Source organism: Cnephaeus nilssonii (assembly GCF_951640355.1).
Source record: "Cnephaeus nilssonii genome assembly, chromosome: 19".
NCBI lineage: Eukaryota > Metazoa > Chordata > Mammalia > Chiroptera > Vespertilionidae > Cnephaeus > Cnephaeus nilssonii.
The window spans coordinates 39,105,893-39,127,647 of NC_137090.1; the positions used below are offsets into that span (position 1 = coordinate 39,105,893).

The 21,755-nt window shown below is 51.1% G+C and overlaps 3 protein-coding genes and 1 pseudogene across 5 annotated transcripts; 2 read left to right on the plus strand and 2 right to left on the minus strand.

The window, feature by feature from the left end:
• The first annotated feature begins 246 nt into the window (after positions 1-246).
• Positions 247-1,329, plus strand: LOC307115555 (S-adenosylmethionine decarboxylase proenzyme-like; annotated as a pseudogene). The gene is made up of 2 exons: positions 247-362; positions 723-1,329. The product of its transcript is annotated as an S-adenosylmethionine decarboxylase proenzyme-like (transcript).
• A 1,151-nt stretch (positions 1,330-2,480) lies between these two features.
• ZMYND15 (zinc finger MYND-type containing 15) lies at positions 2,481-7,721 on the minus strand (the record flags this gene model as incomplete). 2 transcript variants are annotated; one of them, XM_079799278.1, is made up of 13 exons in its annotated part: positions 2,481-2,652; positions 2,969-3,129; positions 3,390-3,448; positions 3,533-3,686; positions 3,853-3,951; positions 4,038-4,126; positions 4,244-4,360; positions 4,509-4,589; positions 4,900-5,052; positions 5,581-5,741; positions 6,212-6,367; positions 6,458-6,692; positions 7,118-7,721. In XM_079799278.1, 13 exons carry the CDS (start codon positions 7,704-7,706, stop codon positions 2,481-2,483), a joined length of 2,226 nt encoding a protein of 741 aa, XP_079655404.1. The 2 variants fall into 2 exon arrangements, with proteins under 2 accessions (XP_079655404.1, XP_079655405.1); XM_079799279.1 differs by having other exon boundaries at positions 3,390-3,686; positions 7,118-7,706.
• Positions 7,722-8,370: 649 nt separating this feature from the next.
• Positions 8,371-12,683, plus strand: CXCL16 (C-X-C motif chemokine ligand 16). The gene is made up of 5 exons (XM_079799281.1): positions 8,371-8,978; positions 9,544-9,685; positions 9,978-10,072; positions 11,687-12,103; positions 12,547-12,683. The coding sequence occupies exons 1-5, from the start codon at positions 8,909-8,911 to the stop codon at positions 12,612-12,614; spliced, it is 792 nt and encodes a 263-aa protein (XP_079655407.1). The 5' UTR covers positions 8,371-8,908; the 3' UTR covers positions 12,615-12,683.
• Positions 12,684-13,446: 763 nt separating this feature from the next.
• On the minus strand, positions 13,447-14,894 carry MED11 (mediator complex subunit 11). The gene is made up of 3 exons (XM_079799282.1): positions 14,594-14,894; positions 14,249-14,379; positions 13,447-13,595 (listed from the first exon to the last, which is right to left on the minus strand). The coding sequence occupies exons 1-3, from the start codon at positions 14,676-14,678 to the stop codon at positions 13,458-13,460; spliced, it is 354 nt and encodes a 117-aa protein (XP_079655408.1). The 5' UTR covers positions 14,679-14,894; the 3' UTR covers positions 13,447-13,457.
• Between the last annotated feature and the right edge of the window lie 6,861 nt (positions 14,895-21,755).

Here is a 21,755-nt window from a genome sequence, read left to right on the forward strand (position 1 = left end):
GAGACTGAACTGTATCTGCCTCTATTTCCAACAGACTCACGTTCAACTTTTTGATCACACACACACACAAAAAGCTGGGAAAATTTTATTAATTCTTTTTTTTAAAAAAAAAGGTAATATAAAATTGTAGAGAAAAAAAAAAAAAAGGAACCTGAAACAGCTGGAACAATCCGCAGCAGCGGCGGGAGAAGAGATTTAATTTGGTTGATTTTCTGTGGTTGTTGGTTGTTCGCTACTCTCACAGTGATGGAAGCTGCACATTTTTCCGAAGGAACCGAGAAGCTACTGGAGGTTTGGTTCTCCAAGCAGCAACCCGACGCAAGTCAAGGATCTGGGGAGCTTCGCACCATCCCAAGATCCAAGTGGGACATACTTTTGAAGGGTGTGCAATGTTCAATCATAAGTGTGACAAAAACTGACAAGCAGGAAGCTTGTGGACTCAGTGAGAGGAGCATGTTTGTCTCCAGGAGAGGTTTCCTCTTGAAGACATGTGGTGCCACCCTCTTGCCGAAAGCACTGGCTCCCCTGTTGAAACTTGCTAGGGCTGACAGCGGGTTTGGCTCAACACAAAGCTTCTTTTATTCTCATAAGAATTTCATGAAGCCTTCTCACCAAAGGTACCCACACCAGAATTTCCAGGGAGAAACAGAGTTTCTTAATGCAGTTTTCCCAAATGGAGCAGCATATTGCACGGGACGGATGAATTTTGACTGTTGGTACTTGTACACTTTGGATTTCCCAGAGAGTAGGGTTAATCAGTCAGCCAGATCAAACCCGGGAAATTCTGACGAGTGAGCTTGAGCCAGCAGTTATGGCCCAGTTCTACATGAAAGAGGGTGTTACTGCAAAGGAAGTCACTCGTGAGGGTGGAATTGGTGACTTGATACCAGGTCCTGTCATGGATGCCACAATGTGCAGTCCTTGTGGGTATTTGATGAATGGCATGAAATCGGATGGAGCTTATGGGACCATTCACATCACTCCAGAACCAGAAGTTTCTTGTGTTAGCTTTGAAACGAACCTAAGTCAGACCTCCTATGATGACCTGATCAGGAAAGTTGTGGAAATATCTTCCAGCCAGGAAAATGTGTGACCACCTCGTTTGTAAACCAGAGTTCTGAAGGTCGCACAGTGCTTTCTTCGCCCCGGAAGATTGAAGGTTTTAAACGTCTTGATTGCCAGAGTGCTATGTTCAATGATTACAACTTAGTTTTTACCAGTTTTGCTAAGAAGCAGCAACAGCAGCAGAGTTGATTAACAAAAATGAAGGAAAAACGCAAAAAGGAAACGCACGTAAAAGAAGGTGGCGGCTGCTTTTTAGATGTTGATACCGGGGGCCATGCTTTCTATAACCACCCCTTGTAGTTGCAGAAAGCCTAGATGTAATGATAGTGTAATCATTTTGAATTGTGTGCATTATTATGTCAAGGAGTTAGATACCTTGCATGAATGCTCTCTTCTGTGTTTAGGCACCCTATGCCACTCTTGCTGTGAAATTGAAGTGCATGTAGAAAAAAACTTCTACTATATGAAACTTTACAACACTTACGACAATTCAATTTGGTTTATGCACAGTGTAATACTTCTCCAGGTATCCTCCAAAATGCCCCACAGACAAGGCTTTCGTCCTCATTAGGTGTTGGCCTCAGCCTAACCACCCAGGACTGTTCTATTCAATTGCTGCCAGGATGTTACATCCAGTTACCTCCAATTTCTAGAACATATTCTCTACTAATGTTATTGGAAACAATTTCTACTTCATTCAGATGTTTTTTGCAATGGCAATTAAAGTTTTTCTTCCACGAAAGAAAGAAAAAAAAAAAGAAAGCAGAGTGAAGTCACTGAAGGGATTTGTGAATGGGGCAATGTGTCTTCATGTCTGTTTTAGAAGAAATACACTGGCTAAAACGTGAAGCTGGCTTTGTGGCGGGACTGGACATAAACCGGTGGATGTGACTGACCAGCAGTCTGACTCAACAGGTGCTGGCTCTTGGTTGCTTACATGTGATGAGAGAAGGTGATGGCCTCCAGGTTTCTAATTTGGACAGCTGAGTGGCCGGGGCCTTTCACTGAATATAAACCAAAGGGTGTGGGTTCCCGGAGGTTGTGAGCTCCCCCTGACCCCCCCAGTGAGAAGCCACTTTCTGCTTCTTGGTTTTGCCCTGAGGCAGGGGGAATGGCTTTACCCACATACACACTAGAAGGTTGGGATTCACAAGGAGGGCCAGAGTCTCAGGTAAGAGAGAGGGGCAGCCGCGGAGGGACTGAAAGAAGCTGGAGGAAATTAAGGCATCCCTAACCCCTTTCCTCCCCTCCCCGTTGGGCGACCCAAGTACGAGCGTCTGACTCCGTGGTTTCAAACAAGCAGTTTTATTTACCTTTTCCGTGTTCGGCCCAGCGGCCTGCCCCTCGGCCTCACGGGGTTTGAGGTCCCTTTCCGAGGCCTGGTGGGGGAGGCGCGGACGGCTACCTCCCCGCCCTCACCTCCGCCGGCGGGGCCCCCGCCCGGGCTTCTTCTCTCCGCGGCGCCGTCGGGCGGGCGCTGCGGGAGCGGCCGGGGCCGGGGCCGGGGGCCCGGGTCCCGGCGCCGCGCGGGCCCCGCTGCCCTGCGAGGGCTTGTAGACCAGGTGGAAGATGAAGGCGTTGCAGTACCTGCGGGGGGCGTGGCGCCGTCAGGGCGGGTCCCGCCGGCCCGAGGGCACGGGGTCCCGGGGGTGGGCGCGGAGTGGGAGGGATGCTGTGAGCTGGGTGTGAAGTGGGGGGAGTGGGGGTTGTGGGGACCCGCCCAGAGGGCTGTGAGCAGTCGGGGTTAGAAAAGGCAGGTTGTAGGGCTGGGCAGGGAGGGTCCCAGGAGAGCAGAGACGATGGTAGGGCTGGGCTTGGGGATGCGCAGCCAGAGAGGAAGAAGCTGCTAAAGGGGTGGGGGTGGGGGTGGGGGTTTTGGGGGGAGAAGAGGCGGGGTCCCTACCAGGGCATGCAGTTGTCGGCCGCTCTGAGACGGAAGGGGGAGCGGAAGGGGTTGGGCTGCGGGGGGCTGGTGCCCCCTCCGGCGGCCACTGCCATGGTCTGTTCGTCCATCACGCAGCCGTACTCGCTGCTCTCGGTGAAGAAGGCGGGCACTCGGAGGGACTGGGGTGGGGGCCGGGCCTCAGACACGCAGAGAGGCTCCGGCCCCCCGGGACCTCCCCAGCAGCGAGGGTAGTAGACTGGGGTGCACCCCGAGGCCCCAGAAAGGCCGGCATGGAGGAGGGGTGCGGGGCAGGCACAGGGAGGGGCCAGAGGCGGCCCCCCAGGTCAGTGGAACAGATGCTGGGGAAGCAGAGACTCTCAGGGAAGGAGCAGGGACTGGGCAGGAGGTGAGAGAAGTTCCCTTCTGCCCCTTTGCCCACCTGTAAGCGGGGCAGCGAGCTCAGCCAAGTATCTTTGAGGCCAAAGCCAGAGTTAAATCCTGTGGACCAAGGGAGAGCAGGGAGAAGCTGGCTGCCACGGCTCCCTCCTCCCTCCTCCGCACACTCCCGCGCCAGGTGCTCACCGATAACCAAGTCGGGCTTCGGCCCCTGGAGCAGGTGGTAGGGCCGAGCAGACACCTTGATCTGCAGGTCCCTCCGGCCCCCCTTCTCCTTAGTTCCAGAGCCGAGCCGAGCTGACACCCCGGAACCAGGGCGGACAGAGACGTCAGGGCCATCCTGCGGGGGCCAGGAGTGGGGTGCAGAAACCATTGGAAGTTAGGGTGCTGGAGGATGCGTCAGGCAAGACCAAGGAGAGGGGAGGAGGGAGCAGAAGGGCGAGGCCGAATGAGGAGGACCGTAGGAGGACCAGGGATGAAGAGCAGGGGGACCCCTCAGCCCTCACCCTCTGCAGGGTGAAATGCTGCTGGTCACTCTCGGGGGGCAGGCCATCACCCACAAACTGTAGTTCCAGGGCCACGTGGGGGAGCAAGACCAAGAGCTCCTAAAGGACGGAGAGGCAGATCTGGGTCCCACCCTGCATCCACTTTGCCACCCAGATGCCCAGCCTTCGGGCCTGGAGGGACTTACCCAAAACACCATGACCAGGTCAAACTCCTTCCCAGCCTCCACCACGTGGATTTTCAGAGACTGTTTGTTCTGGATGTTGAGCTCGGGGACTGTGTAAGAAGCTGGCCACTTAAGGGTCTGGCCTCCCTCCTCTCCCCTCCCGCCCCCTACCAGCTCCCTGCTGCCCCCCTGGAAGCACGCCTCCCCCCTGCGTCCGCTCTCCTTACAGGACTGGGGCACCAGGTGGGTGATGACGTAGTACACAGTCAGCGGGTAGGTGAGAAGCACGGCCATGGGGGAGTCCAAGCTGAGGCCCCGCCATGTGTAGTAATCCTGCCACGAGCCTGGGGAGAGTGGGTTACTGGGGGACCTGGCCCCAGGTCTGGACCCCAATGCCTCCAATCTAATAGGCGCCCTTATCTCAGCCACCCAGACTGCTGCTCTCCAGTCACGACCCCTCTCCCTCGTTCCTACAGGGTCCCTCCAGCTCACCAAAGAGGCCCCTGGGTGGATCTGCGGGCACAGGAGGCATCAGGACAGGCCCATCCCCCTGAAGAAGCTGGTAGGGATCTCCTGAGAGGAGGAAAGGAGGAGGAGGGGCCCAGTGTCAGGGAGACCCCCACCTGACATGCCTCCCTCTCTCTTCCTAAGGAGCTGCATTACCTGAGAGAGGCCCTGGAGAAATGGGGGGAGGGGGTTGCCGAGGGATAGTTTTTGGATGGGGAGGGAAGCAGTAGAGGGTTGAGGAAGGGACTGAAGTGGCCCCGGTAGAAGGGGTGGGGTTTGGTGTGTATATGGAGGGGTTATCTGGGACCCAGACAACTTTGTTCTCCCCCACCCTTTCTCCCTGAGAGGCCCAAGCCTGAGGAGGGGTCCCACGCACCGTTGAGAAGAAGGCTGAGGGATGGTGTGCTGCCCCGGGGGTGCCTGGGGGTGCCAGGGCCTGGGATCAGCATGCTGATCTGGGTCCAGTAGCCACGAGTGAGGCCTCGTGAGGCCAGGAAGGCCTCCTTGTTGAAGGTTTCACTGGTCACCTCTGGAGAAGCGGGAGGAGAAGGTCGAGGGCCTGGTGGCTAGGACCCCCCCAGACTTAGCTCTCCTCAGCCTCTCCCAAGGACTCTGGGTCTGAGTCTGGTGCCAGTCAGGGAGAGAACTGACATGTCTGAGTGCCTACAGTGTAGCAAGCATCCAGCCGACAGAATTCTTATAACAATTCCTGGGAGCATTTGTTAGTATCCCTATTTTACAGATGAGGAAACTGAGGCACCAAGACGTAGAATGATTTGCTTAAGGTCACCAGTTAGTGGTGGAGCTGGGAAGCAAGTGTTTGAATCGCCAGTTCTAAGTCCCCTAAACTATCCCAGGGCCCCGGGCGCTGAGTCCTTAGCTCCAGAAACTCTGTCTCCAGCCTCAAGGTCCAGTCCTCTGCCCCAAATGCCCAGCATCCAGCCCTCATTCCAGGGATCCAGACTTAACCTCCAGGACCCTGTTCCCAGACATCCAGGCCCCAGACACAAAGGCCCGGTCCCAGTTCCCCCTCCCGCTCCTGACCTCCCTGTGGTACCTGCAGTGTAGGTGAAAGGCAGAGTTGCCAGTTCCCCTGTCCGCTCCATGAAGGCTGCAAGCCTCGGGCACCAAAATCTGTGGCTCACATCATCTGGGCATCGCCGCCAGTCGGCCCGGAGGCAGGCCTCTCCACAGTACAAGACAGCGCTACACTGGGGGCTGGGGTCACAGGGAGTGGTGGGCACCCAGTGTTAATCTCTGGAAGACCTTTGTCTGCCATCTGTCTGCCCTGCAGCTGCCCAAACTCAATCTGTTTGTCTGTATTCTCTCTGCCAGTAACAACTTTTTTTTTTTTTAATCCTCATCTGAGGTTATTTTTCCATTGATTTTTAGAGAGAGAAAGGGAGGGGGAGAGAGAGAGAGAGAGAGAGAGAAACATTGATGTGAGAGAGACACACCACCAGGGCCAGGGATTGAGCCTGTAACCGAGGTACATGCTCTTGACCGGGAATCAAACCCGGGACCCTTCAGTCTATCGGCCACTGAGCCAAACTGTCTAGGGCAACAACTCATTTTCTTCATCTAATTTCCTTGTTCCTCACTCTGTCTGTAGGGTCCCCCACCAGCCTCTCTGTTTGCCTGACTGTTGGGTCTTCCTTCCTCTCCTTCCATCTTTGCAGGCTGCTCACCAGGGTGTCAGCTTCACTTCAAAGCTGTGCTTGTGACAAACATGGCAGGTTCGAGCCCGAAGGGAGGCGAAGGTGAAGCCTGGCTGGGGACCCCATGTCCGCATTGGGGTCTTGGCTAACTTCACTCCCAGCCTTGGGACCAGACTCTCCAGCTCTCTGAATGGGGGTGAATAGGGCATCAGGCTGCACGGTCCAGAAGTCCGGGCCCGCTAGGCCTCCCCACCCTCAGACACCAGATTGCTGTACCGGTGCAGCTGGGCATCTCCCACAGTAAGCTGTCGGGGCTTTCGGGGGTCTCCAGAGCCCATGGGGCAGGCCATGCTGTGGCAGAGGAGAGCATAGGCCCGAGGAGCCAGGTTCTCTGTCCATGAGCCCTTGCCTGCACTCCTCTGGGCTCCATCCATTAGCAGGTCGATGCCCAAGATGGTGCCGTGTTCATCCGTCACCAGTAAGAGGCAGGCCAGGTGCAGGGGGGCAGCCTCTGGAGAAGAAAAGTCGGAGGTGTGGGAGGTGGTGGGGTAGCAAAGATGATCAGGGTCAGGGATATTCAACTCAAATGCCTGCAGGGGGTAGGCAAGTAAACTGAGTAAAGGGAACTAGGTAGAGAGGATATGCCTTATCTTAAAGGGGCAGCAGATACACGGTACCAGCATTGGCTGCCGATCTTTACCTTTTCTTAAGAAGGTATAACTCCACAGTTTAGGAGGTTTTTTAAAAACAGTATTTAAATGTTGGCTCAAATGAAAAAACAATGTGGGACGATAAAAACACCTTTTCAGGCCAGATTGGCCTGAAGCCATCCTTTTGTTTGTGACTCCTAGCGAGCTGGGTTCCCCGTGCTAAGAGGGCTTCAGAGGGGAGTACGTCTGAGCAGGGGGTAGGGCAGGGCCGGCCCTGGCTTCTTACCACTTCTTCGCCCCTTCCTCCTCTTAGGCCCAGTTTCGTCTTCTGCCCTCTCGTCTTGACAGCCATTCTCGCCACCTCCTTCCTTCTGCTCAGCCTCCTCCGGCTGCCCTGGAAGATTTGCTTCCTGGGGGGACTCCCTGCTCGTATGGGCTGGCTCCCCATCCTCCTCTGGTTCTACCTTCTCTGTGCCTGCACCCTCTTCCTCTCCATTTTCTTCCTCTTCCTCCTCCTCTTCTTCCTCCTCCCCTTCCTCGCCTTCCTCCAAACTGACAAAGCTGACATAGGGGCTGAGGTCTCGAAGGTGGAGCGGGGGCTGATCTCCCAGCAGCCAGCCCGCCCCCAGGCCTGGTCCAGGGCCTGGCTCTGCCCCTTGCCCCAAGCTGATGCCCACACTGCGGTTGGGCAAGACATGGAGCACCCAAAGGGCAGGGTCCTGGGGCAGCCTTCTGATCTGCGCCTCCAACTGTCGCCAGCGGCCCTCGAGGCTGGTCTCCACAGCCCCACGCTCTGCCACGAACTTTCGGAACCAGCCAAAGAGGAGGGCGGTGAAATCGAGGAACTCATCTCGATATCCAGACACAAACTCCATGTCTTCAGTCAGGGGCACAGGGCCTGGGCTCAGACTAAGCCCAGGAAGGGGTTATACGGTGAGGGAGAGGACGGTGCTGGGAATTGGGGGCTGGGTCACACAATGGGAGGGTGGGTTTAAGAGTCAGGTAGGGTGAGATCTATGGGTGAGTGTTAGCATCTGAGAAGAAGGCTTTCCAGGCTGAAGATGGGAATCCCCGGATGAGAGATGAGAACGGGAGCTAGACTAGAAAGTAGACCCTTAGGGTTAAAGATGTACTCGGGGGTGAGATGGTATTTGATTTTGAGGCTCCACTCAAAGGCAGGGTTTGAGTTAGGAGGGAGGTGAGGGAGGGCTTATCCTGTGGGGAAGGGTTTGGCAAGGAGGGAAGAATTCTGGATCCGTCTGCGGGGTGTGGGAGGAGGGAGCAGGAGCAGGAGCATCCCTTCAGTTTGGATCGGTTTGCGGTGAGCCCCCCGTAGACCCAGCCTCTCCTGGCCGTTCCACTCCTCCGGTACCTGCAGCCGCCACCACTTTTCGAAGGTAAATACCTCGGGGTGGGGGTGGGGTGACGTCAGGGCGGCGGAGCCCGTGGCCCCCTCCTCGCGTCTGGGCGCCGTGTGTTCCGGGAGGCCCGCGGCCTTTCCTGCCCTCATCCCCCCGGACATGTGACTAGGTCCAGCGGAGCCGGGGAAGTGAAAGCATCTTGGAGGAGGTGGCGGGTGAACCGCTCGCTGGTGCCCCAGGTCCCGAGGGCCGGCCTGGGTAGGTGCGCGGCGGGCATCCCCACACCGCGTCCAGCCTGCCCGTTGACACGCAGCCTCCCGCCCGCCTCGCTCCGCAGCCCGAGCGTTCTGCCTCCCCTTCTCAGACATTCCCGGCCAACCCGTCCACGGAGGCTCCCGCCTGCTGCGTGGGCACGGGCGGAGGAGCTCCGCCTCCGGGGATTTCCCACCCGCGGGCGTCCGGGCCGCACGGGGTGGACGGTACCGACCGCGCTGTCGGTTCGAGACGCCGCGAGCTGCGAGCGCGGGAGGGAGGGTGGGCGCTGGCACCTCGCGCCGCCCCGCCGTCTAGGCCGGGGTCGCGCGCCCACGGCCTCCGTCTCCCCAAGAACCTCGGGTGCAGCCGGTGAAGGAAGTGAAAGCCTCAGAGAAACCTGCCGAACGAGCGTCCCTCCCCGAAGCCTGTCGGGGAGCCAGACCGGGCCCGGCCGCCCCGAGATGAGGTGGGGCTGGGGACCCCGGTGCCTCGCGCTCCGCCTCCTCCTGCTAGCGCAGCTGACCGAGCCAGGTTCGTCGGGGCCGGGCTGGGACCCAGATCCCCGAACCCGGGGCAGGGGATGGCTGTGTGTGTTGTGTGTGTGGGGGAGACCCTAAGGCTTCGGGATTGAGTTGAATAAGTGGGGAGCCAGGCGCGTCCGGAGATCCCCAGGGCAGCCAGGGCCGGGGGAGGGCCAGCTGCCTGGAGTTGGGGTCAGGCTGCGGGACACCTGGATACAGGTGATATGATATACATCTTTTTAAAAATGTATTTTTTTTTTATTTCAAAGAGAGAGAGAGGATGAGAGAGAATGGATTGGCTGCCTTCTGCACACCCCCTACTGGGGATCGAGGCGCAACCGGGGCGTGTGCCCTTGACGGGAATGGAACCGGGAATGGAACCGGGGACTCCTCAGTCCCCAGGCGGAATAAACCGGCTAGGGCACGAACGGTCTTCAGGGGTGTGCTGTGTGGGTTGAGCATGGCCATCCGGCCCGGGCCTAGGGGAGAGGCTGCAGTGGGGCAGTGGGCGGGAGGATGAGTGACAAGCTGGCCTCGCCTGGGAACCTGTGCTTGACCTCCTCTGTCCCCCTCAGGCCACGGCAACGAGGGCAGCAGAGCTGGAAGTTGTTACTGTAATAGGAAATTTCTTCCTGACTCTCCTCCAACGATTAAAGACATGGAACGTTTCCGAGAACACCTGACGAACCACGTTCCTTGTACTGGTGGCTTTGTCAGGTAATCTCACCCACCCCTGAGAAGGCAGCGCCTGCGCAGTCCCTCCTTGCCAGGTGCCTCCAGGACCCTCTCTGGTCAAACTTGAACTCCTTCTGGGAGCACCTAACCCTTCTCTGGGTTGTTTGCCTCAATTCTCCACACCTTCACTTTCCTGTTCCACCTTCCTGGAAAATTCCCAGTTCAGCAGAAACTGGTTGCTCTTGGAGGTGACCTCATGTCTTTGGAATGAGGAAAGAGGTGGGAAAGGGGGGGCGGGCCCTCTTGAAGCTAAAACCAGGTTGTTCCTCCGAAGGTTCCAATTAAAGTTCCCACTGCGTTCCTGGAGTGTATGCGGGGGCAGCAAAGACCCGTGGGTGACTGAATTGAAGAACTGCTTTGATCGGAGAGGTGAGTGCTTTCTCCCTCCTCTCCAGGCTCTGTCTCCAGGGCTCACCGCCTCCACCTTATAGTTTTCTTCACCTCGGACTTTGCCCTGTGAGTCCTCACATTCCTCGTCTGATGCTGCCCAAAGTACTTTCACTTAAGGCCCTGTTCACCAAACATCATTCACTACCACATCACTCACTACCACTTTCATGATTTTCTGCTAGTTCACCCTGTGCTATTATTTACTTAATATTTTCCTTGAAATCAGGACACTATTCTTGTTTTCCATTCTTTTATGTAAATTTAAAGACATACAGTATACAAAAGTTGAAAGAATTGTAAACATCCATATACCCACCACCTAGATTCTACAATACTTAGCTTTTATGTTTATACTTTACATATTTTATATATATACATAATAAAGCAAATATATTGTATATTTTACAATATTGAGTTTACAGCATTTTAACTATATTTGCTTTATTGCACATCCATCTGTCTATCCATCCTCTATCATCAATCCACCTTATTTTTTTGATGCATTTCCAGGTAAATTGCAGGCATGATTATACTTCACCTCCAAACATTTCAGCATGCATATAGAATTCAGTGTTTTATTGTTCCTTTTTTCTTTTGAGGTAGAATTTGCACACAATGAAATGAATAAATCTTTTTTTTGAGATGAATAAATCTTAAGTGTACACAAGGCACTTAAAAATGGCTTTATTGATTTTAGAGAGAGGGAGATAGAAACATCCTCGATTGGCTGCCTCCTGAACACCCACTAGTGGGGACTGAGCCCACAAGCTGGGCATGTGCCCTGACCAGGAATAGAACCAGCAACCTCCTGGTTCATGGGATGAAGCTCAACCAACTGAGCCACACTGGCTGGGCCACAAGCTACTTTTGAAAACTTAAGTAGCAACTTGCCCTAGGCAATAATATCTGTGAAGTCATAAATTTAATGCACTGGTTGTATTTTCTCCTAAAAGAAATACACAACCATTAAAATACCAAGTGTTTTTCACATCCTGCCTAAAGTCGTCTTGGTAACATACGTGGTAAGCTTCCTGCCCTTTGAGCTCTATAGGCCTACATTATTTCATGTAATGCTCTCAGCTACTATGGCCCTTGGTACTGAAATTATCCCCACTTTACAGCTGAAACAAATGAGTCCCTGAGAGGTTAAGAGACAAGGGCAAGGTCACACAGCTACTTCATAGCTGTTTGCAACCCAAGTCTCTCTCTCTTTTGTTTAAAAAATATTTATTGATTTTTAGAGAGAGGAAGGGAGAGATAGAAACATCAATCAGCTGCCTCCAGGGATTGAGCCCATAACCTGGGCATGTGCTCTGACCGGGAATCGAACCAGCAACCTCCTGGTGCATGTGTCAACACCCAACCACTGAGCAACACTGGCCAGGCCCAACCCAGGTCAGAACACACCTCTGTCCCAGTGGTTTCATGTTGCAGTGGTTCACTTCCTTCTCCCCCACCTTTCACCTCTCCCCTGCCTTTCCCTCCTGGTCTTCAGCTGTTCCCGATATTCCCCTTAACCCACTATCCTTGCCTCTACCTGCTTCTTCACCCAGTCTCCTCATAACCAGGATTCCTCACTTCTTGCCTTTCCAGAATGTGGACATGCTTACTCTGGGAGAGTGGTCCAGCAGGAGCATTCACCTCCCCCCAGCATCCAGATTCCCAAGTCCACTGAAGGGGCACCTGCAGTCACGGACATCCCTGCTCAGACGTACCTGCCACTCACCCTGCGGTCTACCCAGCAGCCTACCCTTCCTGTAGGAACACTGTCCTTGGATAAAAAGCCCATCCACGCCCATGAAACCACTACTGCTGTGGGCCACAGTCTAGAGACTGGGCCTGAAGCTGGGGCCAACCAGAAGCAGTTGGAAGAAAATGTGGGTCCTACAGCTGGGATACGTATCATAGTGCCAGTGCTGGTTCTCTTGGGCATCATCTTCTTCCTCACTGGAGTCCTTCTCTATGTGATGTGTAAGAGGAGAAGTCAGCAGTCACCGCAGTACTCTCCAGGTAAAGTGGATCTCTGAAGCCCTCCATGGGGGACCAGAGTCTCCCTGGCAGGGATCCTGATCCCAGTAGCTTCCAGATAGCTGGAAATTCACCCCAGGCAGACAAATATGAAGGCTATCTGCACCGTGGACCTTAAGTCACATGAGAAGAGTCAACCAGAATACAGAATGGGGAGGGAGGGAAGCCACCATAGGCCTTGGGACCAGTGCTTGGCCTTCAAAGCCAGGCAGTGCTTGAAGAAATATCAAGAAGATGGCAGCTGGAGCAGACTAGTGGGAGATGAGGGGTAGAAATCCATTTAATTCACAAGTCTTACATTGAGTAACTACTGTGAACCAGATTGTCGATTAAATGTTTTGGAGTCTGATTCTCTAATTCAAGCTATCACTTCCCCTCCCCAACTTCCCTTGATCTCAGAGCTCATCTCTCAATTTCTTTTCCAGATTTGCAGCTTCAATATATTCCTGTGGCACCATATTCCAACCCTTGGGCTAAGAATGGGAGCTTGTGAGGGTAGAAAATGTGATTTATTCACTACCAGAAACATTTAATAAACGGGAACATTCTCTCTGGCACATAGTAGGCACTCTGTACACATCTGTTACTGTTTAACCAGCCACTGCCCTGTTAGAACTTTTTGTCTTTACATTGTGTAAAATTCTGAATGTATATTTTTACTGAAAATTATTTTTCTAATTATTGACTCTTCTTTCTGTATATATTGGCCTCATGCCCTTACCCCTTTACCATGATTCCTGGCTTCAGCTTCTCTGCTGATGATGCCCCCTCCCCAAAGTCTCTCTCTATACCACACCAACTTTAGCCCTCACTTGCTTCCTCCCCTGACCCCACACTTAAGGCCTGGGTTTTCCCACCCTCCCTCAGCAGCCATCAGCTGCCATCCAGGCTGGATTTACTTCCTCAATCCCTTGTGTCACTCATATATGCCCCAGTGATAGTCTTTATTGTTGTTGTTTTTTATTATTAAACCCCTTATTTCCTGTTTTATCTCTTCAATGAAGAAGAATGTGTCTTCATTGGTTCAAGTCTGCGGAAGCGGACAAGGACATGAAGTATCTGAGGAAGTGGGTTGGGTGACTGACTCTCATCTCCTGTCTGAGCTTGTCAGCACTTTGGTGAAGTCAGAGCAGGAGCACCTGCTGGAGGAGCCAGCACAGAGTGGTGGGCAGGCATGGGCTTTAAGTTTCTCCATTCCCACCTTTTGCCTCTTTGTCCTCATATATGACCAGCAGGGCATGCATGGCAGCCTGTGCTGCTCATCCTACAGGTCTCCAGGTTCTGTCCCGGGTGGAGGTGGTGATCTCCCTCCAAGATGTCTCTCTGCCTACTTGGCTTAGTTTTCCAGCATCTGCTCACAGGTTCGGGCCACATCACTGAGCTTGAGGCGAGCATAGTCCACTCGCTTTAGTGCCATCTGACAGTCCTTCCTTGAAGAGTAGCTGGAGCCCTCATGGGGCTGCCCTGTGGCCACCTAGAGGACATTTCAACTGGTCAACGAAGCACCCTCTCCCTTATCCATCTCCCCAACAAGGCATCAGGTCTCTTGTCTCATTTCTTCCCAGAGTTTGAATCCATACCACATGGTAGCTGGATGACTTAGGGCAAACCACTTAACTTCTGATCACCTCATCTGGAAAATGGGGGTGACAACAACTAATTCCTAGAGTTGTACGATTAAATAAGATCACGCAGAGTGTCTGGTACATTGTGAAAGTTTGGTAAGTAGTGGTTACTATTGTAATGACTTCAGAACCCCCTCAACCCCATCTCCTTTCTCAGGAAGCAGCTACCTGGGGTTTCAGGCCCCTGAGGTCAGTTTCTAGGGACAAAGTCCTGTGGCTCTTGGGTTGTTTACAAGCCCTCTCCCAGAACTTCCTTATCTAGTAGTTCATGTGATGAAACCCGTGAATAGGCAGGGCCGCCTTTCCTTTTAGAGGAAGAAACCAGCCCTGGAACGGAGGAGTCCTGCCAGGGTCATTCATCCGGCTTGGTGCCGGCTTGGGCGGCCTGGTCCTGCCTGGCTCCCGAGGAGGTCAAGGCTCCGCCTGGGCCCTCTGAAGGCTAAGGCTAAGGCTAAGCCAGAGAGCTGGGTTGGGCACACTGCACCTCCCACCACCCACCCACCTGGGTTAGGTAGCGGATCTGAGCCGACAGCTCCGCTTCTACGTGTTGCACCGACGCCGTGAAAGCCGCCGCTTGTCGGTCTAGCAGCCGCTCATTGGTTTTTTCCTTGGAAAGTTCCAGGATTACGGTACCTGCAGGGGCAGAGAGAGGGCAGGGCTACTCAGAGACCCGCAGTCCAGCCCCGCCCAAGGGCCAGCCCCTCTACCCCTCACCCCCCCCCCCCCGCCCCCTCCCTCGCAGCGCTAGCACCTAGGATCCTTCCCCGTCCCCGCTCCTAATCTCGGGTTGGCGCACGTGCTCGGGGCTCGGGCTCGCTCTCTGCCTTCCGGTCCTCGTTTCCCGAACCTGCATTCTGAAGGATGGCGCCGATTTCCCGTTCGATGTCTTCCAAGGCGCGTAGTCGCTCGTTCGCCAGGCTGTAGGTAGCCATTGTCGGTCACTCGGGGAACCCACAGGATTTTCCCCTTTTTGCGAAGCGCGACGTTTGAGCCCGGAAGGGAATGTCGGTTTGCGCCGGCGCCGAGAGCGATCTCGAGCCGGCACTACAATTCCCAGGATGCTCAGCGAAGCCTCGCCCTTCTCGGCTCACCTGGTGAACTACAACTCCCAGGGAGTTCCGCGCATGCCCAGACCTGCGCCACCGCCTCCGGACTACCGGCGCCAGAGACGGGAGCGGAACGTTCTGTAACCAGGGGCGGTTCTGACCAGTCAAACCTTCACGGCATTATCTTGTGGTCTATAGTTAATTTCTTCTGTCAGAATTAATGGAGCGTCCGCTGGCGCTAGGTGATGGTGGTGGGAGTTCTGGGGCATTCTTCCAGATGGCACAGCCGTGGAACCTCTCTGTGTGTCCACCCGGCTCCGCCATGCGTTGGGGCCTGGGGAAGGCTTGACTGGGTGAGTGTTACATTCTTCGCCCTAGCGCTTCCTCCTGGACGGGAGCCCAACGGAGACACCGACTATCAGTATATTCTCAGAAGCTGGCTTATTTCAGCCTTTTCACCTCCCCCTTTCTGGCGTTCCGTTATGTGGTGGTCTCTGGTTTGCAAAGACGAATGAGGTGGACTCTCCCGCGATGGTGGCACAGGCGTTCTGTTAGAGATAATGCCCCGGGTGTGTCGCCAGGAGCACAGAGAGAGGATTCTGGGAGGAGGTGCTGCTTGAACGGAATCTAAAGCCTTAACCAGGTACCTACCTGTTTGAAGAGGAAGGAGCAAGCGCATGGTGCTTGAAGGGGGGTCCAGCACCTTGGAAGGTACAGCAGGGGATTCAGTTCGAGCGAATGGAATGTGGTGGTGGTGAGGTGTGGCTGGGGAGACTGGAGTGAGGAGACAGATCTGGAAAAGGTTTGCGAGCTAAGTAATTTGGACTTTGTTCTGAAGGCATTTGGGACCTTTGAAGGATTTTAATTGGTGAGTTACGACAGATTTACCCATTCGGGAAGATCAGTGTTGACAGATTATGGAAGATTGAGAATGAAACCAGTTTGCACAGGGTTAGCGAGTGAATGGAGACCTTCAGTTAAACTCGAGGGACTCTAGCCCTAGCTGGTTTGGCTCAGTGGGTGGAGTGTTGGCCCGCAGTAAGAAAGGTCCTGGGTTAGGTTCAGATCGAGGGCACGTACCTCCGTTGCAGGCTAGATCCCTGACCCTGGGTCGGCAACCAATCGACGTGTCTCTTTCACCTGGATGTTTCTCTCTCTCTCTTTCTCCCCCTCCCTTCCACTCTCTCTAAAAAGCAATGAAAAAATATCAAAATGAACAACAGGGGACTCTCTCTCCCTCTTCTTTCTCCCTTCCACTCTGTCTAGAAGTCAATGGAAAAAAATATCCTCGAGTGAGGATTAAGAATAATAGTAATATAACAATAGGGGATTTCATAAAGGGGTCAAAAAGAAAGAGGAGGTAATAGCAAAGTTTTAGATAGAAACTGAAAAACAGAAGGATAAGTGGCAACTGGTGTTATTACAAACTTTTAAAAAACATGTTTTTTTTAATTGATTTCATAGAAAGGGAGAGGGAGAGAGAAACATCAAGGATGAGAGAGAATCACTGATCGGCTGCCTCTTGCACGCCCTCTACTGGGGATGGAGCCCAAAAGCCAAGCTTGTGCCCTGATCAGGAATCAAACCAGGAATCAAAATTGGTTCATGGATCCATCCTCAACCACTGAGCCACACCGGTTGGGCAGTAGCAACTGATTTAGCAGTGAAGTGGTAACTAAACCATCAGTGAAGAAAGTTTAGAAGCAACTTGATATATCCTTGAATTACTAGCATCATGTACAACTGGGGTGTAGGTGGTACTAACATTAGGAGGAGTCTTTGAAGTATTTACACCCCTCCCATCTCCTCCTTTACTCCATATATCTGGGCAACTACTCACCTCCAACCCATAATATTACTGGAGACTTATTTGTTGGAGATGGAAAGCAGAGGGTCTTCAGCATGAAGGATGTTTGGGAACAGTTGTATTGAAAATAAGAGAAGTGAAAGTTTATTTACTGAGAGGTGGTTTCTTGAACTCTGCCATCCAGATCAGAGACTGGAAGGCTCTTATCTGGGGAATCTGACTAGTGAGAGGAAACACCTTACAGTATTAACACCAGGGGTCCCCCAACAAAGCAGTTAGCCAGATCACCCCATGGTGAAACCCACAGTTGGCAGGTCCCAACTTTGTCCATAGACAATGTAAAGTAAAACTTAAGGAAAAAGAAAACTATTGATACTTTTACATAAGGGATACTATAATAAAGGATTGCATCTAAGAAAACACACTTGAAAAGGAAAACCCCGAGGGAAGGGATGGAAAATTCTAACAAAAGGGTTTAATGAGAAATTGAGGAACTCTCCCAGCAAGTAAAACAAAAGGAGGCATATAGGAAAAAAAAAAGGGGGAGGTGGATTAGAGAATCAGACCAGGGCGTTTAGAGATCAGAGAAAATGAAGAGTAAGAAAGGAAGGGCTGCCCAGCCTGTGTGGCTCAGTGGTTGAATGTTGACCTAAGAACGAAGAGGTTGCTGGTTTGATTCCTGGTCTGGACGCATGCCCAGGTTACGGGCTAGATCCCTGGTAGGGTGCATGCAGGAGGCAGCCAATCAGTGATGTTTCTTTTTCATCAATGTTTCTATTGCTCTTTTCCTCTCCCTTCCTCTCTCTAAAAATCAATAAAAACATATTTTAAAAAAATAAAGAAAGGAAGGGCTTGTGCTTCCAGATGAAAAGGGCCCATCCATTGCCCAGCATCAAGGCACATCATGAAATATCAGATGCAAAACAGACCACATATGAAGGGTCAGCAATTAGAATGGCACCGAGCCTCTTAATAGTAACACTCCAGACTAGAAGACAGGGGATCATGCCTTCAGCATTTAGGGGGAAAGTGATTTCCAATCTGGAATTCTGTACTCCAGCTCTGCTAGGGTGAAGGCTAAAAATGCAATGACTCAACAAAATAGAACTTATTTTTTTCTTAAAAAAAAAAAAAAGTGGGTAGTTCAGTGTGCTCCACAAATCATACAGAGACCAAGGCCTGCAATATACTCTGTCATCCTTTAGGGCAGTGGTTCTCAACCTTTCTAAGGCCGCAACCCTTTAATACAGTTCCTCATGTTGTGGTGACCCCCAACCATAAAATTATTTTCGTTGCTACTTCATAACTAATTTTCCACTGTTAATGAATCGTAGGCTCATTTTAGATGTCTTAGCGACCCACAGGTTGAGAACTGCTGCTGTAGAGCCTAAGACCATCAGAAAACACAGATATTTACATTACGATTCATTAACAGTAGCAAAATTACAGTTATGAAGTAGCAACGAAAATAATTTTATGGTTGGGGGTCACCACAACATGAGGAACTGAATTAAAGGGTCGCGGCATTAGAAAGGTTGAGAACCACTGCTTTAGGGTCTTATACTGAAAAGTCGTCTGTAGGCCAGCAGCATTAGCATTACCTAGAAGCTTGTTAGAAATGCAGTATCTCAGGCCCCACCACAGACCTACTGAATCAGCATCTGTGCTTGCAGATCCCCAGGTGATTGGTATGCGTAGTAAAATCTGAGAAACACTTTAGGGCATTGCTGTCCACAATGTCAAAACTGGGTGGCTGCCATCCCTGGGTAGAAGCTGGCAGGGAGAGGGAAGAAAAAATGTAGAGTTATACCAATCTCAGGTCTGGCTAGGAAGTGGCCCATATAATTTCTACTCACATTCCATTGAAAAAAACTTAGTCATATGGTCTCAACCAACTCTGGGATTAGGAAAATCCAGTCTTTACCGAGGTGGCCAGCTATTGTTCTAGCACTGTGTAAGAATAGATTTTAAGTGATATCTAGAGTCTCACAACAGTCAAACTATCAATAAGGAAGACAGAATAAAGACATTTTGATATAGGGTTTCAAATTTTTCTCCCACGTACCCTTTCTCAGGAGGTTATTAGAGTTAGACCCAGATTGGAAGGCTCCTAGAGAATTTTTTCAAGGAGATAAGAGGTGAATATCTGTTTTGAATGAATTGAGAGGATATATAAACTTTTGGATGAGTATAGGGCAGAATTAGTGATAAATTCAGAGAATAATCAAATTTTTAAATGAGATTCAGGGAAAATAAAGTTATGGAAGAGGAGAAAGGCATTAGGTCGCTATCACATGACAGCTATGAATAACATTACATAAGCTAATAATGAATATTGATCTAACCCTAACTGATATAATTCTCTTGGGAGTATAGCATGCAGGGGCAGGATGGAAAGTGATCCATGGTGGGGCAGAGGGAAGAAAGGGAGCTCAGTTTTCACTTTACATGGAGGGAAGCCAGTAGATAGTGCTTAAAAACAAAAATTAATGCCCTGGCTGGTTTGGCTCAGTGGATAGAGCGTTGGCCTGCGGACTGAAGGGTCCCAGGTTTGATTCCGGTCAAGGGCATGTACCTTGGTTGCGGGCACATCCCTGGTGGGGGGTGTGCAGGAGGCAGCTGATCGATGTTTCTCTCCCATTGATGTTGCTAACTCTATATCCCTCTCCCTGCCTCTCTGTAAAAATTCAATAAAATATATTTGAAAAAAAATTAATGAACATGTTGTTTAGAGATATGGAGGGAAATACTAAAAGAAAAATCTCAGAGGTGATTCTGAGAAGGAAATTGGAGGGGGGAAGGGTCTACTCTTTATTGTAATAGACCTTATAGTCCTATCTGGAGCCTCAAACTATGTGCATATATAACTTTGAAAATAAAAACAGTAAAAATGAAAAGAGAGGAAATAGAGATACATTTTACTGTGAAAGAGAATTAAGTGTGGAGTGTTTTTTCTTTGGTTTCCTTTCTTTCTCCCACCTTTCCTTATCCCTCCCTCCCTTTCTCCCTTCCTTTCTTTAGTAGAAGAGACTTGCATGGATTTATTTACTATGGAGGAAGAACCAGTAGGGAGAGGCAGGGGTTGAAGAGAGGGGAATGGGAAGGGAGCAGTCTGAGCACAGGTGGAGGGATTAGCTTTGAACTGGAGAAGGCACCTTAACCTTGGTTGTCTAGGAGAATTGGTTTAGATGTCAGTGTTTGTTGGCAGGAAGTAGGAAGTTGAAATCGTTCATCCCTCATAGTTTAATGTCTGTGAAAACAGAAGGGGAAGTCACTATGAACATGTGGAAGGTTTGGAAAATTAGTAAGATGGAAGCAGGAGAGGGAGGTGATCAAGGACATGGAGTGAGACAAAGGATTGTCAGATGTTGAGGGCCCAGCTGGGGCCGGAGACCATAAGTTTGTCCTGGCCCCAAATTTGTATCCAGCACAGTGTTGGTGCACCTAGGACATGTTAAAAAAATATTTGCCTAATGAATGAATAAATATGGCTGTGTGAGTTTTCTCTGGCAGTGCTCAGCAGCCCAGTGCTGGAGTGGAGAAGGGCAGGGTGGTGGTCAACAGAGCCAAGGGTGGGGTTTGAGGGCGTGTATTGTGAAAGGAGCAAGAGCTGAAGGTGCTGATGAGATAGTGGTGGACATGATGATCTTGAACTTAGTGTGGAAAGAAAAGGAAGTGTCAAATTGTGAGGAAACAAAGGGTGAAGAGTTTGTGACCAAAAAAAAGGAAGCCATAAAAAAAACATGATTATAATATGCTACATTAAAATTAAAAACTTATGAATCATTAAAAATACCAGAAATAAAATACTTTGAAACTAGAAGTGATGGTTGCACAACATTGTGAATATACTAAATGCCACTGAATTGTACACTTTAAAACGATTAACTTTATGTTATATGAATTTGACTTCAGTAAAAAGAAAAAAAGAACTAGAAGCATTAAAAAGATAACAGCCCTAACTGGTTTGGCTCAGTGGATAGAGCGTTGGCCTGCGGACTCAAGGGTCCCAGGTTCCATTCCGGTCAAGGGCATGTACCTTGGTTGCGGGCACATCTACAGTAGGAGGTGTGCAGGAGGCAGCTGATTGATGTTTCTCTCTCATTGATGTTTCTAACTCTCTCTCTCCCTTCCTCTCTGTAAAAAAATCAATAAAATATATTAACAAAAAAGATAACAAAGTGTGAAAAATATTTGCAAAATTTATGCTAAAGGGCTAATTTCTTTACTACAGAAAGAGCTCTTATGGCCTGGCCAGGGTGGCTCAGTGGTTCAGCATCGACCTATGAACCAGGAGATCACGGTTCAATTCCAGTCAGGGCACATGCCTGGGTTGGGTTGCAGGCTCAATTCCGTGTAGGTATGTAGGAGGCAGCTGATCAATGATTCTCATCATTAATGTTTCTCTCTCTCCCTTCCTCTTTGAAATCAATAAATATATATATATATATTTTAAAAAGAGCTCTTAGAGTACATTAAGAAGATAACATTGTGGATCATGAGAAGGAAAACACCTACTAAGATGGGCTCCTGGTGGCTAACTGGGCTCAAATTAAAACAGAAACAATCCTGCACTGTGTTTCTGCCATCTGAGCCAGCCCTTATAAAGGAGTTCCTGGAATCCTGTTTCAACCAATAGAACGGAGGCTTTTCCCATCCAATTGGAGCTGCATAGCTATTACCGCCCCCCCTCGCCCCGCATCAGATTCACCAACCATTTAGAGCAGCTCCATTCTGACCAATAAAGACTATTTTTTGGACCAAATTGTGAGAATTTGGAGTCCTCATTTGCATGAGGATAGACCAATCAGGGGCCATGGCCAGGACTTCCATCTAGTAAGTTAGGTCCCCTCCGGCTGCACTGAGAGTACACTTTCCTTTCCACTGAATACTGTGTTTCCCTGGCTGGAGCTGAAACACTGAAGATGTCTCCTTGGAGCAGACCAGCACAGAGCAGATCAGTGAGGCCCCAGGGCCACGTCATACTCATGCTGTTTTCACAGCCCAGCTGTATCACAATTGGGCTGTTTTGCACTGAATAAGATTTCCCTTTTCACCGCACCCCAGATTGGGGGTTCTTGTTGGCATTGAATTGAGCCAATGACCATGGGTTGACATGAACCCAGTAACCAGTAAATCCTGTTCACCCTCACTCC